The following is a 21207-nucleotide window of genomic DNA, read 5'->3' as shown; positions in this document are numbered from 1 at the left end:
TAACTTTTATACACATCTACTTTTTCTGAAAACAAGGGACAATCCACACAACGTTTGGTGGTTAATTCCCTTTGATATACCTGCACATCAACTTGTCTAGCCTAACTTTTCTGTCTTTTTATTCTTTTTGAAATATTGATATTACAGTAACATATAATATTACAATGTAACGAGTGGATCCGTCGATGAAACAAACAAGAACAATTATATAAATTCCTAGCCGAGAAAACTGATGGAATTTCTTTTACATCACAAGTTCTGCAAATAAAACAGGAATTTTTGTAACAAATGAAGAATATAAAACTTGACAGGTCGATAAAACTTTCTTCGACGGTGGCTCCAGGCTTAATGGTTTCCTTTTGTTTTTCAAAGCTTAAAATTTTTCGAATTCTGGAATGTTTAAAAAACTAACAAGATCAACACCTGTTTTCGGCTGATTAACCAAACTACATAATTTATTTTTTCTTTTACCAGCATTTTAAAAGTAGTTAAGACGCAATCCCTCTTTTATAAAAAAACTCACTGCAGTAACACATTATTTCCAACTTCCATCGATGTTAATGTGGCTCAAGACTCGAATCCCAACAATGTTATTGTAGAGTAATTAGCTTGGTAAATGAAAATAATATCCATTATAAAAATCTACACGATCAAAATAGATACATCCAAAGTTGTGCAGCAACTAAGGAGATCGAATTGTAGCCTGTTATATCGTATTTTTGTGGTTCTAGTTGCCAAAGTTTTGGCTATACATCTTCTGAAAGATTATCGAGCAAAACTTCCTAGCTTAATTAATGTGAGGGCTGTAGTGGTTTATTCTCTGACTTTTTTTCTTCCAGTCTTGTTGTAGCACTCCAAACTGTTGGTATCATTTACCAAACTTCAGTCACTCGTGAAATAAAAACTGGTAATTTTATAATAATTTGTAGTTAAGTTAGACATAGTAAAATCAGTAATATATATGAAACTCTTTATTACTCAAGGTTTAAAACATCCTAGTCATGATTTTGTCAGTCGATCTTTAGTTCATAGAAAAGGAGGAAAAACGGAGAAAACAGTGCGCACAGTTTTAACAGTGATTTATTTATGTTACGGTCTAGACCTAGAACGCTGGCTAGAAAACACAAAGCAAAGAGATACGACTGTCATCATTGAAATCATTAGTGGGTATAATCTAGTCCATTTTATTTAGTTTTGAGAATTAGTTTTATATAGTAATAGACTTAAAATGAGATAACCTTGCGTTGTCATCGAAAATGAAATTATTTACAAAGTTTGAAAAACATCGTTGGTTAAAATCTAGTTACAATATTTGACTACAATTCAAATCTTACACAGAAAGACAGTGATTTAAGAAAAAAAAAGAGTAAATTTGATTAGATGTTTCTAAATATACAGATTATGACCTGAGTATTTGACCAGTACTAGTTGCATTTCTTATAAATTCTTTCGGTACTTGGTCGAAATGGAAGAAGGCGTTACCCCACGTGGCTGTAGCAAAAACAAGAATCGGCACACAAATGATACTGAAGAAGAAACCGCTGGACACCTGTGGAAAAAATTTAAAGACTAATATTTTAATACTGCACACGGAAAAAGATTACCTAGAAAATTAATAGTGCTACATATTATGTTGCTCGTATAGTCAAAGGGAAGTAACTCTAAAAAGAGCTACACAGTTACTTACCATGTCTACAACCCGGACTGTTCCACCAGCGAAGACGATGGCGTTGGGTGGGGTTGCCACGGGCAACATGAAGGAAAACGAGGACGCAATGGCGGCAGGATACGTGAAAAATAGAGGGTTGACTTGCAGGCTGATGGACTGAAGAAGAAAGATGGAAACACTCAACTACCAAATAATTTAAACAAATTGTTTTGGCCTTTAGAGGAGAATATACCAAGCTTATATTTTCACTACTATCCACCCGCTATCAAATATATATATATAGGCCTATATATATACATATATATATATATATATATATATATATATATATATATATATATATATATATATATATATATATAATTATATAAATAAATATATATATATATATATATATATGTATATATGTATGTATGTATGTATGTATGTATGTATGTATGTATGTATGTATGTATGTATGTATGTGTGTATTGCAATTTACACCATTACTAATAAATTTGAGATACTCATGTCATATATAGACTCACCATTTGTGTAAGGATGGGCATCATTAACGTGGCTATAGCCGTGTTGCTGGTGACTTCAGTAGCGAAATCTACAATGTATGTTATGATAAGCAGGACAACCCACTGGTTGAGTGACTGGAACACAAGCAACTGCTCACCTAGCCAGGTAGCCAGACCGGATACCTGGGGGAATGAAATTACAAAAATTGTCAAAATAATATTTAGGTTTAGCTTCTGTTTTACTTGTCTTGTATCATCCAAATATTCAGCGATATTCAATTTTAAAAATGTTGTTCAAATGTCTCCAAAATGCCAAACAAAAAAAAAAATACAAAAAAAAAAAAAAAAAAAATCCGGATCGTATGTACAGCTACATCGCTGCTTGATATAATCTACAGTTTATTTCAAAAGACAATGATTTCTTGATGAGACCCTCCCCCCCTTCCCCTCACTGGCCTTTCAGCCTCGACAGGGTAAATTACATAACCCCCCCCCCCCCCCCCACTATCTCAATTAATTAACATCTAATTAGACAACGAGATCTCGTGCACCACCAACCTTATTAAATTTTGACTCACCGTGGCTGCTTGAGCGAAGGCGTAGCCTCCCCCCAGCAGGAGGTACAGGGACCAGGGCATTTTTTCATGGACGTGACTCCACTTCAGCAGGGGCGTCACCTGCGTGTAGGTATCTGTAGGAGTAAACAATGTTTAGCGTCGTCAAAAGTTTTCTGAATGTGTTTTGTGCTGGGAGCACCAATACGTTTCTCTACGTGGGACCATGCGAGACACCACCACCACGTACACACGCCGATCTGCCCCTTCCCCAACTTCAACATCAGCAGCAACAGACCATAATGCTACCGCCCCCACCCCCACCAGTCTGATGAGCTGTGGTTCGCGCCGAATATATGCAATCGTAGAGCCGGGTCGTATTAGTGACGGCTATTAGTGGCAGATAATTAATTTTTTGAAACGATTTGAAACTAAAGTAAGGTAACAAGTTCTGCTTGATCTTTTCATTGTCGTCTGTAAACAGTCGTCACTGACGGCTGCTTGCAAGGGGGCGGGATGGGGGGGGGGGGGAAGGTGAGGATAAACGTTCTTCACGAGCTACTTATAGTATTTTAAGGCAAAATATTTTCAGTCTCAGAATTGGTAGTGTCGAATGCACAAATGTTGAATTACTGAAAGGAAGAAAATAAAACAACTAATAGCGGCGTATGCTGCGCCGCAGGTCGGTTCGTTAAAAAAATAAATGACATCTTTTGACTTACTTGTTTCACCACTCCGTGAGAAAATATTCGGCAGCGATGACGGTAAAACAAACATGAGAATACCAAACAAGATGGAAGGGGTGGAGTCACTCAAGCTGGGGACAGAAAAAGTTGAGGGTAAAACAAACATGAGAAATGAGAATCTTATACCCAAATCTTCAAGGGGCAACCTCGGGATAAAATGTGTGAATCCAACCCTGCGCTAACCTCCCAACCCAGTCTCCCCTGACTTACCCAGGAGGAAACCAGTCCGCCCATCCACCAGCTCCTCCAAGATCACGAGTGATCCAAGCAATAACTAGCAATGTAAACGATACCAACACTGTGCCTTGGGCGAATCTGTTAAATTTGTAGATTAGGTGAAGAGAAACGATTTTAAGACAACATCGAAATCTGAATTGTTTTATAACTAATTTGATAAAATAACACTCATAACTACATTTATGACATATTAATTTTCCACATTTTTAATCAATTTAGGTTATAAAAAGTCTCACGTGATAGGCCCCAAGTTGTTGTACTCATCTCTGATCATGGCGTTGACCTTCTCCAGTTTTTTCTTGTTGGCTTCTGGAGCACAGCAACAACACAGACACCCTCCTCTGTACAGACATACAGGGGACAGTTTAGTTTGGTTAGATCTTTCTAATGTTTGTACTACAACAACACAGACACACAGGGGACAGTTTAGTTTGGTTAGATCTTTCAAATGTTTGTACTACAACAACACAGAAACACAGGGGACAGTTTAGTTTGGTTAGATCTTTCAAATGTTTGTACTACAACAACACAGACACACAGGGGACAGTTTAGTTTGGTTAGATCTTTCTAATGTTTGTACTACAACAACACAGAAACACAGGGGACAGTTTAGTTTGGTTAGATCTTTCAAATGTTTGTACTACAACAACACAGACACACAGGGGACAGTTTAGTTTGGTTAGATCTTTCAAATGTTTGTACTACAACAACACAGACACACAGGGGACAGTTGAGTTTGGTTAGATCTTTCAAATGTTTGTACTACAACAACACAGGGGACAGTTTAGTTTGGTTAGATCTTTCAAATGTTTGTACTACAACAACACAGACACACAGGGGACAGTTTAGTTTGGTTAGATCTTTCAAATGTTTGTACTACAACAACACAGGGGACAGTTGAGTTTGGTTAGATCTTTCAAATGTTTGTACTACAACAACACAGACACACAGGGGACAGTTTAGTTTGGTTAGATCTTTCAAATGTTTGTACTACAACAACACAGGGGACAGTTGAGTTTGGTTAGATCTTTCAAATGTTTGTACTACAACAACACAGACACACAGGGGACAGTTTAGTTTGGTTAGATCATTCAAATGTTTGTACTACAACAACACAGGGGACAGTTGAGTTTGGTTAGATCTTTCAAATGTTTGTACTACAACAACACAGACACACAGGGGACAGTTGAGTTTGGTTAGATCATTCAAATGTTTGTACTACAACAACACAGGGGACAGTTGAGTTTGGTTAGATCTTTCAAATGTTTGTACTACAACAACACAGACACACAGGGGACAGTTTAGTTTGGTTAGATCTTTCAAATGTTTGTACTACAACAACACAGGGGACAGTTGAGTTTGGTTAGATCTTTCAAATGTTTGTACTACAACAACACAGACACACAGGGGACAGTTTAGTTTGGTTAGATCTTTCAAATGTTTGTACTACAACAACACAGACACATAGAGCAAGGGACAGTTTAGTTTGGTTAGATCTTTCAAATGTTTGTACTACAACAACACAGACACACAGGGGACAGTTTAGTTTGGTTAGATCTTTCAAATGTTTGTACTACAACAACACAGACACACAGGGGACAGTTTAGTTTGGTTAGATCTTTCAAATGTTTGTACTACAACAACACAGGGGACAGTTGAGTTTGGTTAGATCTTTCAAATGTTTGTACTACAACAACACAGACACACAGGGGACAGTTTAGTTTGGTTAGATCTTTCTAATGTTTGTACTACAACAACACAGATACATAGAGCAGGGGACAGTTTATCTTGGTTAATACAATGAGCAACGTAGTACTGTTAGTTCTGTACAGAGGATCATTCAAGATCTATTTAGAGTTTAGAGGTTAACTAAATACCTAAATAGAAATATTGACTTACTTGCACCTGAGAAACACTAACACCATCCATGCCCACAATGTGAGAATCATCAAGAAAGACATCGGCAGACAGTAGATTAGCCAAGTACTGAAAGTAACTGGCGACTTGAGGTTTACGTCCCCATACGCTCTAAGAAAGAAAGTATAGTTTTATCTAGGTGATACTTTCTGGTAACCTATAATCAGCATGTGATAATTTTATAAGTTTTTATTTTACTTTGTACTTTTGTCCCAGATCATATTTTTTTACGTAAATACCTATGAATTTAACAAACATTAAAAATACAAAGTATTTTTACACTAATTCACATACTAGAGTTATAGGATTAGACTAAATTTAAATGTGATAATCTGTGATAAATCTCTATACTACTAAAACTCGTTTGTTTACATGTTTGAATATTTATTTGTTTTTTTTTTGTTTGTCTGATTGACTACTGGAGAAAATCTGCTCTATGTGCAGGGCTGTAAAATAGTATGTAGGTAGAGAACAATTTTTATTTTCAGACAGACTGTTAATCACAAATTTATTTAATGACGTTAATTAATTTATTGATTTATTCATTGGTAGATTAACCACATTAATTTTAAAAGTTTAGAAAAACGACTTTACTTTGAGTGAATAGTGACGTCACATGATTTGTTTACTTTTTAGTACAATTAAATGGCGGTTTCTATCGAAGAAGATTGTGTTCCCATTCCAATGTTTAACGCGTTCTAAAGCTAATTTCCCGTCGGCTATAACTTTAACAATACGTCCGTTTGCTGTATTTATTATGTTCCAACACTTATATCAATTTTCAACTGTCTTTTTCATTTAGTTTAACAATAAATTTCTCTAGATCTACAGATCAGCTGTCGAAGGAAGAAAAAGTTATGAATCTAGATCTAGATCTAGAAGTCTAGATCTAGATCTAGGTCACTAGACTTATGTAAATTCTACATCTAGAATCTATTTCAGGCCTTAATTATTTTATAAAAATCTTTGTTTGTTTAGCTATACAAATGGCTAATTTAAGATACAATTAAATTTTAAATAATTCTAGATCTAATTCTAGGGCCGATTCGCGTAGATTCTTACACAGACTAAAAGTAAAATATGTAAGTTATTATTATTATTGGAACTTAGCGGGATACAGGGCAGGTGAAGTAGAGTTCACCTGTTTCTTTGTCCTCAATATATAACGTGGATAGTGTGGTCAGAGCAGGGGCGTAGCGAGGGGGGGGGGGGCCGGGGTGCGGACCGCACCGGGTGACACCATTTAGTGGGGTGACACCAAGGCATAAAATAGCAAAATATATAGAGAAAAACTTGACGGGGGGTGCAAATCAAAAGTTTGAGGGGGGGGGGGTGCAAATCGAAAACTTGAGGGGGGTGCAAATCGAAAACTTGAGGGGGGGTGCAAATCGAAAGTTTGAGGGGGGGGGGGTGCAAATCGAAAACTTGAAAGTTTGTCCCCGGGAAGGGTCGCTACGCTCTGGGGGGATGGCACCATTAAGTGCCGCACCGGGTGACACCCGACCTCGCTACGCCACTGGGTCAGAGCCATGCTCGGCCGAAATTTTTTTTTTTAAAGATAAAACATGTTTTCTGAGACTTGGCGGAATACTGGGCAGGTGAAGTAATGTTGGGTAGGTGTAAAGTTCACCTGTGACTTCAGAGTATGAAGAGATAGTGTGGTCAGACCCATGCTCAGCCAAAATCTGTGTTTTCAAAGACAAAAAAGATGTCTGAGTTGGGAGGACACTGGGCAGGTGAAGTAGAGTTGACCTGTTTTTGTGACCTCAGCATTTGAAGAGATTATGTTGTCAGACCCATGCTCAGACAAAATCAGTGTTTTTAAAAGACAAAAACGTCTGAGGTGTGGGTGTTACGCCTTTTTTAATTTAGGGGTCTGGTTCTTTTATGATGATAAGTGACAGACGTGATGTCATTTATGGATGACACTCGAAAACCACAGTTATCTAACTAGATAACGGGTAGTCTAGTATTCTATTAAAAATGTCACCACTAGTCTTTTTTGTGTCACCCGCTATAGCCACAATGGCGGATTAACGAGAGGGTGGGGAAGAGGGGGGGCTGAGAGGGCAGCCGCCAGAGGGCCCCGAAATTTAGGAGCCCCAAAATTATACCAAATCAAACAATGTTGAATGTGAGTTGTTTTCCAACGAATCTTGCTGTACATTATAACTTGCAGTTATCGATGTCCTTCCACCCCACCCCCACTTACTTCTGTGCCGCAGCAAACAGGACAAGGTTAGGTCCGGTTCCAGTCAGGCTGCCGATGCCTCCAATGCTTGAAGCGTACGCTGCCGTCAGAGACAGCGCCTTGCTCAGTCTCAGAAACTCGGCGTCGGCCAGTTCCTGATCTTGTTTACGCTTGAGTGCGTCAGTTGATTTGGGGTCACTGGGGGATAAAAGTTGTTTTAGTGCGGACTCTTCATACAGAGAAATCATTGGACTTTACATAGAGGAAATTCAATATCTAATCCTCTCACCTCTGTTAGTGTTGGCACATTACCTGTTAAAACCTCAGTTAGTAATGACACCTCACCTGTTTAAATCTCCGTTAGTGATGGCTTTCTTGGACTTCTCGTTGATGTTCATGTCCTTGAACTGCTGCAGCAAGGCCTGGACGATGGTCATCATCATGGCCGTCGTGGCCGTGTTGGAGATCCACAGGGACAAGAACCACGTGACCATCGTTATACCGAACAGCAAACTTTAACAAATGTCAACAAAGGCCAAAAGAATCATATTGATTATTCTGCTTTAATCCAGCAGAAGAAATACTTATTATTATTGCATATCCTCAAAAAAAAATTAATATTATTTTTTTGGTAAATATCAATAACCATTATTTCTATCCAGTATGCGAATTAAAATGAAACCCACCATTTCGGCTCGGCACCGACTATCTTCAACACCATCAGTGCTATTCTCTTGTGGACGTTCCAGACCTCGATTGCTATGGCAACCAGAAGACCGCCTATAAACAACATGGACGTGTCCTGTGATGAAGATAACACAGAGCAAACGTGTATGTTGTCCAAATGTTGTATTTAAGCCAGATAATAAAATAGTGTGAAATCTTTTAAAATCGTGTTTTAATTAATTGTAGGCCCAATTAGTTATCCAAAATAATTAATCTCCAAGCCTACATTGAAGTAAGCAGCTGACGTGTCTTTGGCTGACATAACCCCCATTGCAGGTAACAAGACGACAGGTGCCAGTGACGTCACGGCGATGGGCAGCGCCTCTGTGATCCAGAAGACCGCCATGACGGCTATGACGTAACCACATCTTGCCTGTCTCTGATGCTGTAGAAAGGATGATGAAAGAACATTTTATTTAAGAGGACATGCTCCGTTTTTTTAAATATTTTTTACAATTTAAGATCTAAAGCCTTTTGAATACTTTTACCATATTTGGCGCATGGAAGTAAGTATTAAACAGCAAAAAAAGAGTTTAAAACAATTTTGGTTGTCGTGGAAACCCGAGAAAACCTCCGCCATTTTGAATTTTTCGGTACTTTGAAAAATGCTAAGGCTTTTTTATTTATGCATTTATAGCAATCAAATTTTAAAGGCTTATATTTTAGTAAATATTAAAACTTTTACTACGACAAAATTTTACGAGGTCTGAAAAATAGTCCTTTTTTTAATTCAAAAGTTTTATAATTTGCATATTTGCAACTTTTTCCTATGAAAGTTATCACAATTCCCTCGTGAAAAAAGTTTTATTTCAGCATGAATAACAATTACTGAAAATATGGTTTGCATTATTTAATTAATAATAAACTGGTAGTGATCTCCCCTAAACTTTCTCGAATATTCTTATATAAAACAACAGGGGATGGTAACTGGGGATATAGTTATGATTTTTAATCCATTTTAAATACTGAAACTTTTAAAAATAGAATAGAATCTCAGTAAAAAACAATTGCGCACCAAGCGAACGCCTAATAAAGGTGTGTATAATGGTGCGCAATAGTATTAGTACTTTAAAAATTTACATTAGTTTTTTGAGAAATCGGAAGTAGCGTAAATTACTACTTCCGGTCAACGGAAATTACTCAAAATTTAACAGAAGGTAGAGAATTAGATCTTTTACTTACATGTGAAATTTCATTTATCTATCTGAAATAGTACTCAAGTTATAGGCTTTTGAAAAATTCAAAGTAGAAAAAGTACCACTTTCGGTTGTCGGAAATCGCTCAAAAGTTGATACGGATCTACGATTTTAATATAATACTTATATATGAAATTTCATCAACCTAGCTGTAACGGTACTCAAGTTATCGTGTTTACACACGGACAGACACACACACAGACAGACACACACACACACAGACATACGGACAAGATTGCAAAATTATGTTTTTCCGTATAAGTGAGGTGTAAAACGTCGAGATTTGTAAAAATCTCGATTTTTTTTTTTGCACGATTACAATACTTTCTCTATACTACGTATATACGAGAAAGTAAAAAGGTAGTAGGGTTTTTAGTGTTAAAAAAGTGCGAACTAAGAAAAACAGCAAAAAGAAACAAAAAGTAGGTCACGAAAATCACAGATCTGTGTAATTTGTAAAGCCGATTGTAGACTTTGGGTATTTCCGACATGATTGAAAATACGATTATCAAATACGTGAGAAATGAAGCTTTCCAATGATACCAAATACAATATGATGACTGATATAAAACGATTTGTAGAAAGCTTGTAAGATTGAGAACAAATTATTACTTTTTTTTAATTAACTGGGTCTTAAAAATGATATTTTAAACACAATTTTTTTTCTTTAAGTCTATTATTTTCTTAATTTAAAAATGGACAACGTATACAAAAGTGCAAGAAACCCATCATTGCGAAAACTAGGAATTTTGTGATTTTGTAAGGAGCATATCCCCTTAAGAAACGTTTACATGCTGGGAAGATGGCTTGAGTAATCTTGGTATATGCTTGAAAAGTCTATATAAGCATACACACTTTTGTGAAAAATCGTTTTTAAAATATGGCTAGCGGTAAAATTAAAGTTAATTTTTAAAGACTTATAGCTGTTTGGGAACCATCAATTACACTCAAGTTCATATTTTTTGTATTAAATATAAGCGGTTGAAAATAATTTTAGAATTATTTTATCAATTTTAAATATAAAAAAACCCACCCTTAACCTCTCATTGAAGTAAACTGGAATGGCCATGGAGAGTAAAACAATTAAAGTAACAACAATTGTTTTCCATGATAAAATACATAATAATGGTCTATGATGTTTACCCAGTATTGTATTTATATTAAATAATATAACATTCCTTATCACCACAACACTCTGACTCTACTAATCCAATTCTTTAAAAAGTGTTTGCTAAATTACTATTATATTACTAGTAATTATTTCTTTAACTATTTCTAGCCTTTATAAAACCGGAAGTAATTTTGTACTATTACACAAATTTTATAAAATATTCAATTTTGGTTGAAAAATATGTTTTCTGGGTACAAAAATTTGAAACTATTTGGAATCAAAAGTTGACAACAGACATGTTTACATTTTAAAAGTTGACATTATAAAGTTTACCTACAATAGTTTGCATTACAAATGTATAGCCTACATTAATAAGTCTGTATATTTACATTTGAAAAAAAATACACTTTTTGTCTAATTATGTTTAAAACATTCGTTTATTTGTTTAATTTAATCTAATCTAATATATAAAGCTCAGTTCTGTATGTAATGCATTTGTATGTCGTTGGAATTGTACGATTTTAAGTGTTAGAAAAATTATCGTGCGCATTTGTCTAAATTTATGAGCTAAAAAATTACCATTGAAAGTGTTGGGAAATAATTTTCATTTTTCAAATTATAGTAATAATTGTCGGCATGTTCATTAAACACAAGTTTTAAAAAAAATATCATCTTTTACAAAAATTCTAATTATGTCTTTATTTAGTCCTATAGCACTTACTTCCCTTTGATAAATTAGGAAAAACACAATTACTTCCCTTTATAAAAAACCATTGCATTCCGTGAAAATAATTTACTTTTTAATTACTTTGTTTTGGTGTTGGGAAAAAAAATAATTACATAATTAGCGGGGATTGATCAAGTGCAAATGTTGTAGGTATTTTACGGATAAGCTTGGAGTATTAAAATTGTTTATTAAATTGAAACAGGCGCGTTCGTTTAAGTGAGTGCAAAAGACTGTGAATAAGTTGGGGTACTATAGTCGTTCATTAAGCTAAAACAGGTGATTCCGCCCCGGGCGTTTATGTTCGCGTTAGTGTTTTCTTTGTGTTTAGGTGGGTTTGCGTTAGTGGTTGCGTTTTAATTTGGTTCGTTTTTGTTCTTTCTTTTTACGTTTTTGTTTGTGTTTTTTTTGTTTGGGTTTGTATTTGTGTTTTTGGTTGGTTTTGCGTTTGGATTTGGTTTGTTTTCGTTTGCTTTTTTCGTTGATTTTTTTTTTATTGGTGTTTGTGGGTGTGGTTGTGTTTGTTGTTAAGTTTTTGTTTTCGTTTGTATTTGTAATTGTGTTAGCGTTATGTTTGCGTTTTGTTGTTTTGGTTTTGGTTGGTTGTGGTTTGGGTGGGCAATGCCGGGTTTATGATGATTACTAAACACACAGGTAATGGTCTTTAACAGAAAGGTTTTTCACAGAAGCCAGAGCAGGGCCTGGCCGGGACGGCTAGTATCTAATATATAAAGCTCAGTTCTGTATGTGATGCATTTGTATGTCGTTGGAATTGTACGATTTTAAGTGTTAGAAAAATTATCGTGCGCATTTGTCTAAATTTATGAGCTAAAAAATTACTATTGAAAGTGTTGGGAAATAATTTTCATTTTTCAAATTATAGTAATAATTGTCGGCATGTTTATTAAACACAAGTTTTAAAAAAAATATCATCTTTTACAAAAATTCTAATTATGTCTTTATTTAGTCCTATAGCACTTACTTCCCTTTGATAAATTAGGAAAAACACAATTACTTCCCTTTATAAAACCATTGCATTCCGTGAAAATAATTTACTTTTTAATAACTTTGTTTTGGTGTTGGGAAAAAAAATAATTACATAATTAGCGGGGATTGATCAAGTGCAAATGTTGTAGGTATTTTACGGATAAGCTTGGAGTATTAAAATTGTTTATTAAATTGAAACAGGCGCGTTCGTTTAAGTGAGTGCAATGACTGTGAATAAGTTGGGGTACTATAGTCGTTCATTAAGCTAAAACAGGTGATTCCGCCCCGGGCGCTTATGTTCGCGTTAGTGTTTTCTTTGTGTTTAGGTGGGTTTGCGTTAGTGGTTGCGTTTTAATTTGGTTCGTTTTTGTTCTTTCTTTTTTCGTTTTTGTTTGTGTTTTTTTTTGTTTGGGTTTGTATTTGTGTTTTTGGTTGGTTTTGCGTTTGGATTTGGTTTGTTTTCGTTTGCTTTTTTCGTTGATTTTTTTTTGTTGGTATTGGTGTTTGTGGTTGGGTTTGTTGTTAGGTTTTTGTTTTCGTTTGCTTTTTTGTTTGTTTTTTCTTTGTGTTTGTATTGGTGTTTGTGGGTGTGGTTGTGTTTGTTGTTAAGTTTTTGTTTTCGTTTGTATTTGTAATTGTGTTAGCGTTATGTTTGCGTTTTGTTGTTTTGGTTTTGGTTGGTTGTGGTTTGGGTGGGCAATGCCGGGTTTATGATGATTACTAAACACACAGGTAATGGTCTTTAACAGAAAGGTTTTTCACAGAAGCCAGAGCAGGGCCTGGCCGGGACGGCTAGTTTTACTATAATAGCAGAAGTTGTTTCAATACAAATCTGTGTATAATAATTTCTAAAGTCCACTTATTAATTTAATGAGATAGATAATTAATTACTTTTTCATCCACGCAGAGAAATATGGGTAGAAAGACGAGGGGCGTGGCTATAATGACCACGAGGTACCACCAGGAAATGACGTACTTGAGCAGTGAGATCCCACTAGTTGTGTCAACTTTCACGTCACTGTCCATGTTGTTGCTGGTGCTCACGCTGGGGTTAGTTTAAGAGAAAATTAGGGTTGTGTTTGAGTGTTGCACAAATCTTGAAAACATTAGGGTTATGTTTGTGTGTTGGACAAATCTTGACTCAGAATTAAGTCTGTATATGGCGATTGAATTTTAAATAGCTAAGTTATGGTTAAGAAATGAACTGTTTAGTTATTAACTTAACTGCAATGATCAAGTTACACATAGATTACATTTAACTAAAAAAAATTGAAGATCACAAGAAAAGTAAAGCAACATTGAGTTATGTTATTTTAAAATAGATCGTGCGGATAGTTGAAATAATCCAATTTGTTGACAAAATACAAGTTTTACTCTACTTTAACTCTACTTTAATTTTTTTAAATTTGCTATTTTTTAAAGAGATAAAATTTAAAATGCCACCTTTTCATTCAATTAAACAGCACAATCTTTCAACGAAAATACAAAATTAACTTTTTAAAATATACACTAGAATAACTCAATTTTTCTGAATATTTTTTTTTACAGTTTTAGTTTAATAAATTCTACACTGTTATAACTCAATTTTTTCCGATTTTATTTTTAAAATTTCAGTTTGATAAATTCTACACTGGTATAACTCACTCCTTTTTCTCGCCCCCTCTCCTCGACATCCGAGCAATATTTACCACCACCTCCGGCTTGAAGTCGAGATCCAGCTCGCCAACATGAAGTTCCTGCTGTGTGACGGGCGGGCGGGGCATGTAGGATGGGAGAAACACAGGTGAAGGCCGTCTAGGTGAGCTGGAATCGAGGGACTCGGTAAAGGCTTCCATGGCAACAGGGTCAAGGTGAGTTGTGGGACTTGTCACGGGTTATTTATAGCACGAATGTGATGTTGTCATCACGTGAACAGCGTCAAAGGACATATGACATCTTGCAGAAGACCCAAACCTTTTAAATGAGGAAAGAAAATGTGTTAATTAAACAAAAATTTAATAAGGTGTTTGATAACCATCTTTTATATCTATCTTTAGACTATTTAAACAGACCAGGGTTTAGAAGTAAGAATATTTATTAATAGTTTTGTTCCAAACCCAAGATCATGAAATGTGAACTATGTATTGAGTGTTAAAATGAGTAAAAATATTAAGTATAGGGGCCTACATAAAACTAAAATACATTTTAAGAAAGTAATGAAATTTAGAGACATAATGTAAAACCCACTCAAAACTTCTCACATAAAGAACTATGACTCAAGTTTTCAACAAGCAGAAAGTTCTTCACTTTAACGCAAGTCCATTAAAAACGAGAAATAGTTGCCAATTGAAAAGTACCAATGCATTATGGGGTTTTTAATCGATACATGAAATGACTTTGTTGAATATTTGTACAATGTTATGTTGAACAAAAATTTATATATATATTTTTTTTAAATAAGGATGCGAATCAAATACGAATGTCCACAAAACTTGACTGCTTTAGGACCCCTAATTAGCCTGGACTTATTAAATAAATTACCCAGGGCGTTGGGATATTGTGGGTGAAGAGTCCTAATAAGGCTGGAGTGCGGCTAGTGTATTGTTAGTGAAAGCGGCAAACCGTTTTCCAAGTGGAAACTGGGTCATTTAGTATACACAAAATGGAAGAAAATGCTTTCTTTTTCGTTAAATGTATAATGATTTGCCCCGTTCAAACAAATATAAAGGAGATGTGGATCGCTATATTATTATTATTATTATGTATTTCATGCCGTTACAAAATTTTAAAACTGACTCACAATTTTCTCTATATAATGTGCAAGTTTTTGAATTACTAAGAAAATTTTAATTGTTTTAAACTTTTGAATTTTACTTATAAAAAAAATTATTACAAAAATTTATAATATTTTCAAAAATAATTATATATTTTTTAGTTTTAATAGAATAGACTCGAATCGTACTAAAACAACATTTTTTCATTATAACAAATTAAAAACATATTAAGCCATTATTCCTTATCTTATAAACAGTTGATCTTGTTATCTGTAAATAATTGAACTGATTCGTTCAATATAATAGATGGTTGGTGTAATGTGGGGTGGAGTTTTATGAGATAAAGTGGAGTTCTGTAGTGGGCGGTGGAGTTTTATGAGATAAAGTGCAGTTCTGTGTTTAAAGATGGAGTTTTGTAATGGGAAGTGAAGTTTTTTTTAGTAGAATGTTGATGCATAATGATAGAAGGTAGATTGTTATGGTGCAGATGGAGTGGAGTATTATGTACGCAGATGTATTGTTTTAATGGAAGGTGTCTGTTATAAATGTTAGCTTGCATTATACCACATACCTGACCAAATGGAAAAAAAGGGTAAACTTTCAAAACTTAACCAATCAGGTCAGACCGGTCAGATGAAGTAGAACAAACTTGCCCCCAGAAACATTAATCCTAACTATCCAGAAGTATAGAAAACCAAGATCTCACGTAGTCGAGAGTTAACCGTCAGGGGAAGGGGGTTAGGATTTATAATTGATACAAAATAAACACTTCAGTTTTACTACACAGAAATTCGTAGATAGAAGAGAACCACATGCACACGCGATATTTTACTCTGTATGTTAGTGCAGGAAGAATTTCTTGAACACGGCAAAAAAAAAGTTCCACTTGTGCATTTTAAAAATTTTATTTACCAGATTTTTAAACAAAAACTAGAATACCCGTCATCCGTTGGATAACTGTGGGTTTCGGGGGTCATCCATAAAAAAACATCACGTCTGTCACTCAGAGGCATAGCGACCCTTCCCGGCGCCCGGGGACAAACTTTTCGATTTTAACCCCCCCCTCAAGATTTCGATTTTCAACCCCCCCCCCTCAATTTTTTGATGTGCATCCCCCCACTCAAACTTTCGATTTGAACCCCCCTCAACCTTTCAATTTATTTTTCCAAACTATTTTGGCGCCCCGACATATGTCCCCCCGCCCCCCCCTTCCCCCCTCCACCTCCCCCCGCCTCCCCTCTCCCCCCCCCCCGCCTCCCTTCCCGCCCACCCCCCTCCTCGCTACGCTACTGCAGTGTCACTTATCGTCACAAAAAACAGACCCCACATTCAAAAATATGTTTCTTATCTTTTAAAAACACCGAAAACACCGATTTCGGACTATCCCTTCATATACTGACGTCACATGTGACCTACTCAACTCTACTTCACCTGCCCAGTGTCCCGCCAAGTCTCAGACGACATGTTTTTATCGTTTAAAAAACGATTCCAGCCGAGCATGTCTCTGACCACACTATCCTTTCATATGCTTAGGACAAAGAAACAGATGAACTCTACTTCACCTGCCCTGTATCCTGCCAAGTTCAGATAGGCAACTTTATCATTCACATCTAAAAAAAAAAATTGAAAAAAAATATCATTGACATATTGGTCTAGAACCTGTGCCACCCGCATGAGAGCGGACTACGCTACCAACTTAGCTATTTACTCGTGACGTCACAAATGAATTTTTATACTATACTTTTGAGTCTCCGCGCATAGATCTAGATCTAAGTCTAGTAGTAGTAACTTTCAAATTAAATTTTATCTTAAATTAGCCAAACAAAGATTTATATAAAATAATTAAGGCCTGAAATAGATTCTAGATGTATTAAGGCCTGAAATAGATTCTAGATGTAGAATTTACATTAAGTCTAGATCTAGAATTTACATTGAGTCTAGTGACCTAGATCTAGGCTAGATCTAGATCTATAGATCTAGGCTAGATTCATAACTTTCCTTCGACAGCTGATCTTTAGATCTAGAGAAATTTATTGTAAAACTAAATGAAAAAAGACAGTTTAAAATTGATATAAGTGTTGGAACGTAATAAATACAGCAAACGGACGTATTGTTAAAGTTATGACCGACAGAAAATTAGATTTAGAACGCGTTAAACTTTTGAATGGGAACACAATTTTCTTCGATAGACGCCGCCATTTTATTGTACTAAAGAGTAAACAAAAACCTGTGACGTCACTATTCCCACAAAGTTTAGTCAATGTTTTAACATTTTAAAAAAAAATGGGTTACTCTACGTATGAATAAATCAATAAATTAATTAACGTCATTAAATAAATTTGTGATTAACAGTCTGGCTGCATTAAAAAATTATTCTCTACCTACATACTATTTTACAGCTCTCCACATAGAGTCGAACATATCACAATACTCGATCGGACAAACAAAAAAAAAAAAAAATATTCAAACATGTAAACAAACTTGACTTTTAGTAGTATATAGATTAAATGTGATTTGATATCATAATCCATATAACTCGTTGATGTAAAACACTAATATAGAAAAATAATTGATATAAAATTTTAATAGAGGAAATAATTGATACAAAACACTAATATAGAAAATAATTGATTTCAACTTTAATACAGAAAATAATTGATATAAAACTTTAATAGAGAAAATAATTATTGATATACAACACTAATATAGAAAATCCTCGATTTCAACTAAAATAATTGATAGAATGCTTCAATGGAGGAAATAATTGAAATAAAACACCAATGTAGTAAATTATTGTTATAAAACTAAATAGAGAAAAAAATCCTGAAATTTGTATCAAATTACCTTCTTCAACTTTCCGCAATGAAAAGTTGAGTTCGTGCTACAAGCAGGGCATATGAGAGTAAGTTCTCAGTTTTATAGAAAAAAGAATTGTTTGACTAACGAAACGTTAAATTTAAAAAGCCAACACGAGTTTAGAATTCTTTTAACCGTCTAATAAAGTTTGATTAACCGAAACACCAGTACAGTGACATTTTACGTTAGAAATGTTTGTATAATAAATCAACGGTGTGAGGCAGAGCAGGGAGTGGGTCATTTTAGCTGGGTTGTGGATGGATGGATTAGGTCATTTTAGCTGGGTTGTGGATGGATGGATTAGGTCATTTTAGCTTGGTTGTGGATCGATGGATTAGGTCATTTTAGCTGGGTTGTGGATGGATGGATTAGGTCATTTTAGCTGGGTTGTGGATGTATGAGTTGGTCATTTTAGCTGGGTTGTGGATGGATGGATTAGGTCATTTTAGCTTGGTTGTGGATCGATGGATTAGGTCATTTTAGCTGGGTTGTGGATGGATGGATTAGGTCATTTTAGCTGGGTTGTGGATGGATGAATTAGGTCATTTTAGCAGGGTTGTGGGTGGATGAATTAGGTCATTTTAGCTGGGTTGTGGGTGGATGGATTAGGTAATTTTAGCAGGGTTGTGGGTGGATGAATTAGGTCATTTTAGCTGGGTTGTGGGTGGATAGTATTAGGTCATTTTAGCTTGGTTGTGGATGGATGAATTAGGTCATTTTAGCTGGGTTGGGGGTGGATGGATTAGGTCATTTTAGCTTGGTTGTGGATAGATAGATTAGGTCATTTAAACTGGGTTGTGGGTGGATGGATTAGGTCATTTTAGCTTGGTTGTGGATAGATAGAGTAGGTCATTTTAGCAGGGTTGTGGATGGATGGATTAGGTCATTTTAGCTGGGTTGTGGGTGGATGGGATTAGGTCATTTTAGCTGGGTTGTGGGTGGATGGATTAGGTCATTTTAGCTTGGTTGTGGATGGATGGATTAGGTCATTTAAGCTTGGTTGTGGGTGGATGAATTAGGTCATTTTAGCTGGGTTGTGGGTGGATGAATTAGGCCATTTTAGCTTGGTTGTGGGTGGATGGATTAGGTAATTTTAGCAGGGTTGTGGTTGGATGAATTAGGTCATTTTAGCTGGGTTGTGGGTGGATGGATTAGGTCATTTTAGCTTGGTTGTGGGTGGATGGATTAGGTAATTTTAGCAGGGTTGTGGGTGGATGAATTAGGTCATTTTAGCTGGGTTGTGGGTGGATGGGATTAGGTCATTTTAGCTGGGTTGTGGGTGGATGGATTAGGTCATTTTAGCTTGGTTGTGGATGGATAGATTAGGTCATTTTAGCTGGGTTGTGGATGGATGTATTAGGTCATTTTAGCTGCGTTGTGGATGGATGGATGGATTAGGTCATTTTAGCTGGGTTTTGGATGGATGTATTAGGTCATTTTAGCTGCGTTGTGGATGGATGGATGGATTAGGTAATTTTAGCAGGGTTGTGGGTGGATGTATTAGGTCATTTTAGCTGGGTTGTGGATGGATGTATTAGGTCATTTTAGCAGGGTTGTGGATGGATGGATGGATTAGGTCATTTTAGCTGGGTTGTGGATGGATGGATTAGGTCATTTTAGCTGGGTTGTGGATGGATGGATTAGGTCATTTTAGCTGGGTTGTGGATGGATGGATGGATTAGGTCATTTTAGCTGGGTTGTGGATGGATGTATTAGGTCATTTTAGCTGAGTTGTGGGTGGATTAGGTCATTTTTGCTGGGTTGTGGATGGATGTATTGGGTCATTTTAGCTGGGTTGTGGATGGATGTATGGATTAGGTCATTTTAGCTGGGTTGTGGATGGATGTATTAGGTCATTTTAGCTGAGTTGTGGGTGGATGTATTAGGTCATTTTAGCTGGGTTGTGGATGGATGGATGGATTAGGTCATTTTAGCTGGGTTGTGGATGGATGTATTAGGTCATTTTAGCTGGGTTGTGGGTGGATGTATTAGGTCATTTTAGCTGGGTTGTGGATGGATGGATGGATTAGGTCATTTTAGCTGGGTTGTGGATGGATGTATTAGGTCATTTTAGCTGGGTTGTGGGTGGATGGATGTATTAGGTCATTTTAGCTGGGTTGTGGATGGATGTATTAGGTCATTTTAGCTTGGCTGGAGGAGGATGGATTAGGTCATTTAAGCTGAAGATAAGGATGATATTGATATAGTAGATCATTTTACTTGTGTTGGATAGATTATGTCATTTTAGCTGGGGATGAATGGAGTAGGTCATTTTAGCTGGGGATGGTTGGGGCTTGAGACTAGTTCACCAGCTACAAATTGTACTTTTGCTCCAGCTTTACTAAGAGAAAAAAAAATAGAAACATTTTTCAAGTTTTAGACTTGTATGATCTTTGATCAACGAACATTTATTTTGGGTTTGTCCATCAACAACGTGACATTCCTAGATGTTTAGGGAGGGTGGGGAAGGATTTAGACTTTGTGACTAAATGTAACGAGGGGTAGGAGGTCGTTTCAGAAAGTGTGACGACAGTTGTGCACCTCACGACGTCACGTTCCTAACATTTGGAGAGGGTGGGTGTGGGTTTCAGACTTGTGAATACGTAATAACGAGTTGTGGGGGATAGTTTCATAAAGTGTAAAAAAATTAACATGTCAAAGTCAAATTGTTCCCTTTATTTTGAATTATCGAAAGACTTTTAAAAAAAATTAATAAAATTTGCGAGGCATCAATTTCAATGCGTGCAGAAAATGATAAGAACGTCAGCACTCGAGTGACCCTGAAGCTCGAGTTTGTTCGTACCCTGCTCGGCTGTGTGGTCGACTCCTCCCTTCATAACATTGTAGCCCCCCTAATATCTAAGATCCCCCTGTCCCCCCCCCCCCCCCACACACAGAGCCATTGTTGACATAGATGTAAGGTGTTCTCTACGGGTCTAAGTTTTAGATTACTTATACTTGAAACTTATGCAAGGCGGGTAAATCATACATAGTTGTTTACATGTCTAAAGAATATTTAAAAACGTTCGGTAGC

General features: G+C 36.0%; 1 protein-coding gene across 1 annotated transcript; it reads right to left on the bottom strand.

The window, feature by feature from the left end:
- Positions 1-1399: 1399 nt before the first annotated feature.
- On the bottom strand, positions 1400-14399 carry LOC131930999 (Na(+)/citrate cotransporter-like). Its single transcript, XM_059287675.1, has 14 exons — positions 14209-14399; positions 13456-13609; positions 8773-8931; positions 8507-8622; positions 8166-8333; positions 7842-8018; positions 5612-5740; positions 3949-4053; positions 3686-3790; positions 3452-3546; positions 2754-2866; positions 2197-2358; positions 1688-1825; positions 1400-1549 (listed from the first exon to the last, which is right to left on the bottom strand). Exons 1-14 carry the CDS (start codon positions 14397-14399, stop codon positions 1400-1402), a joined length of 1962 nt encoding a protein of 653 aa, XP_059143658.1.
- Between the last annotated feature and the right edge of the window lie 6808 nt (positions 14400-21207).

This window comes from Physella acuta, unplaced genomic scaffold (assembly GCF_028476545.2).
Source record: "Physella acuta isolate Inbredline_101_S28 unplaced genomic scaffold, ASM2847654v3 ptg001874l, whole genome shotgun sequence".
Classification (NCBI taxonomy): Eukaryota; Metazoa; Mollusca; class Gastropoda; family Physidae; genus Physella; species Physella acuta.
This window is presented reverse-complemented; position numbering and strand designations above follow the sequence as displayed.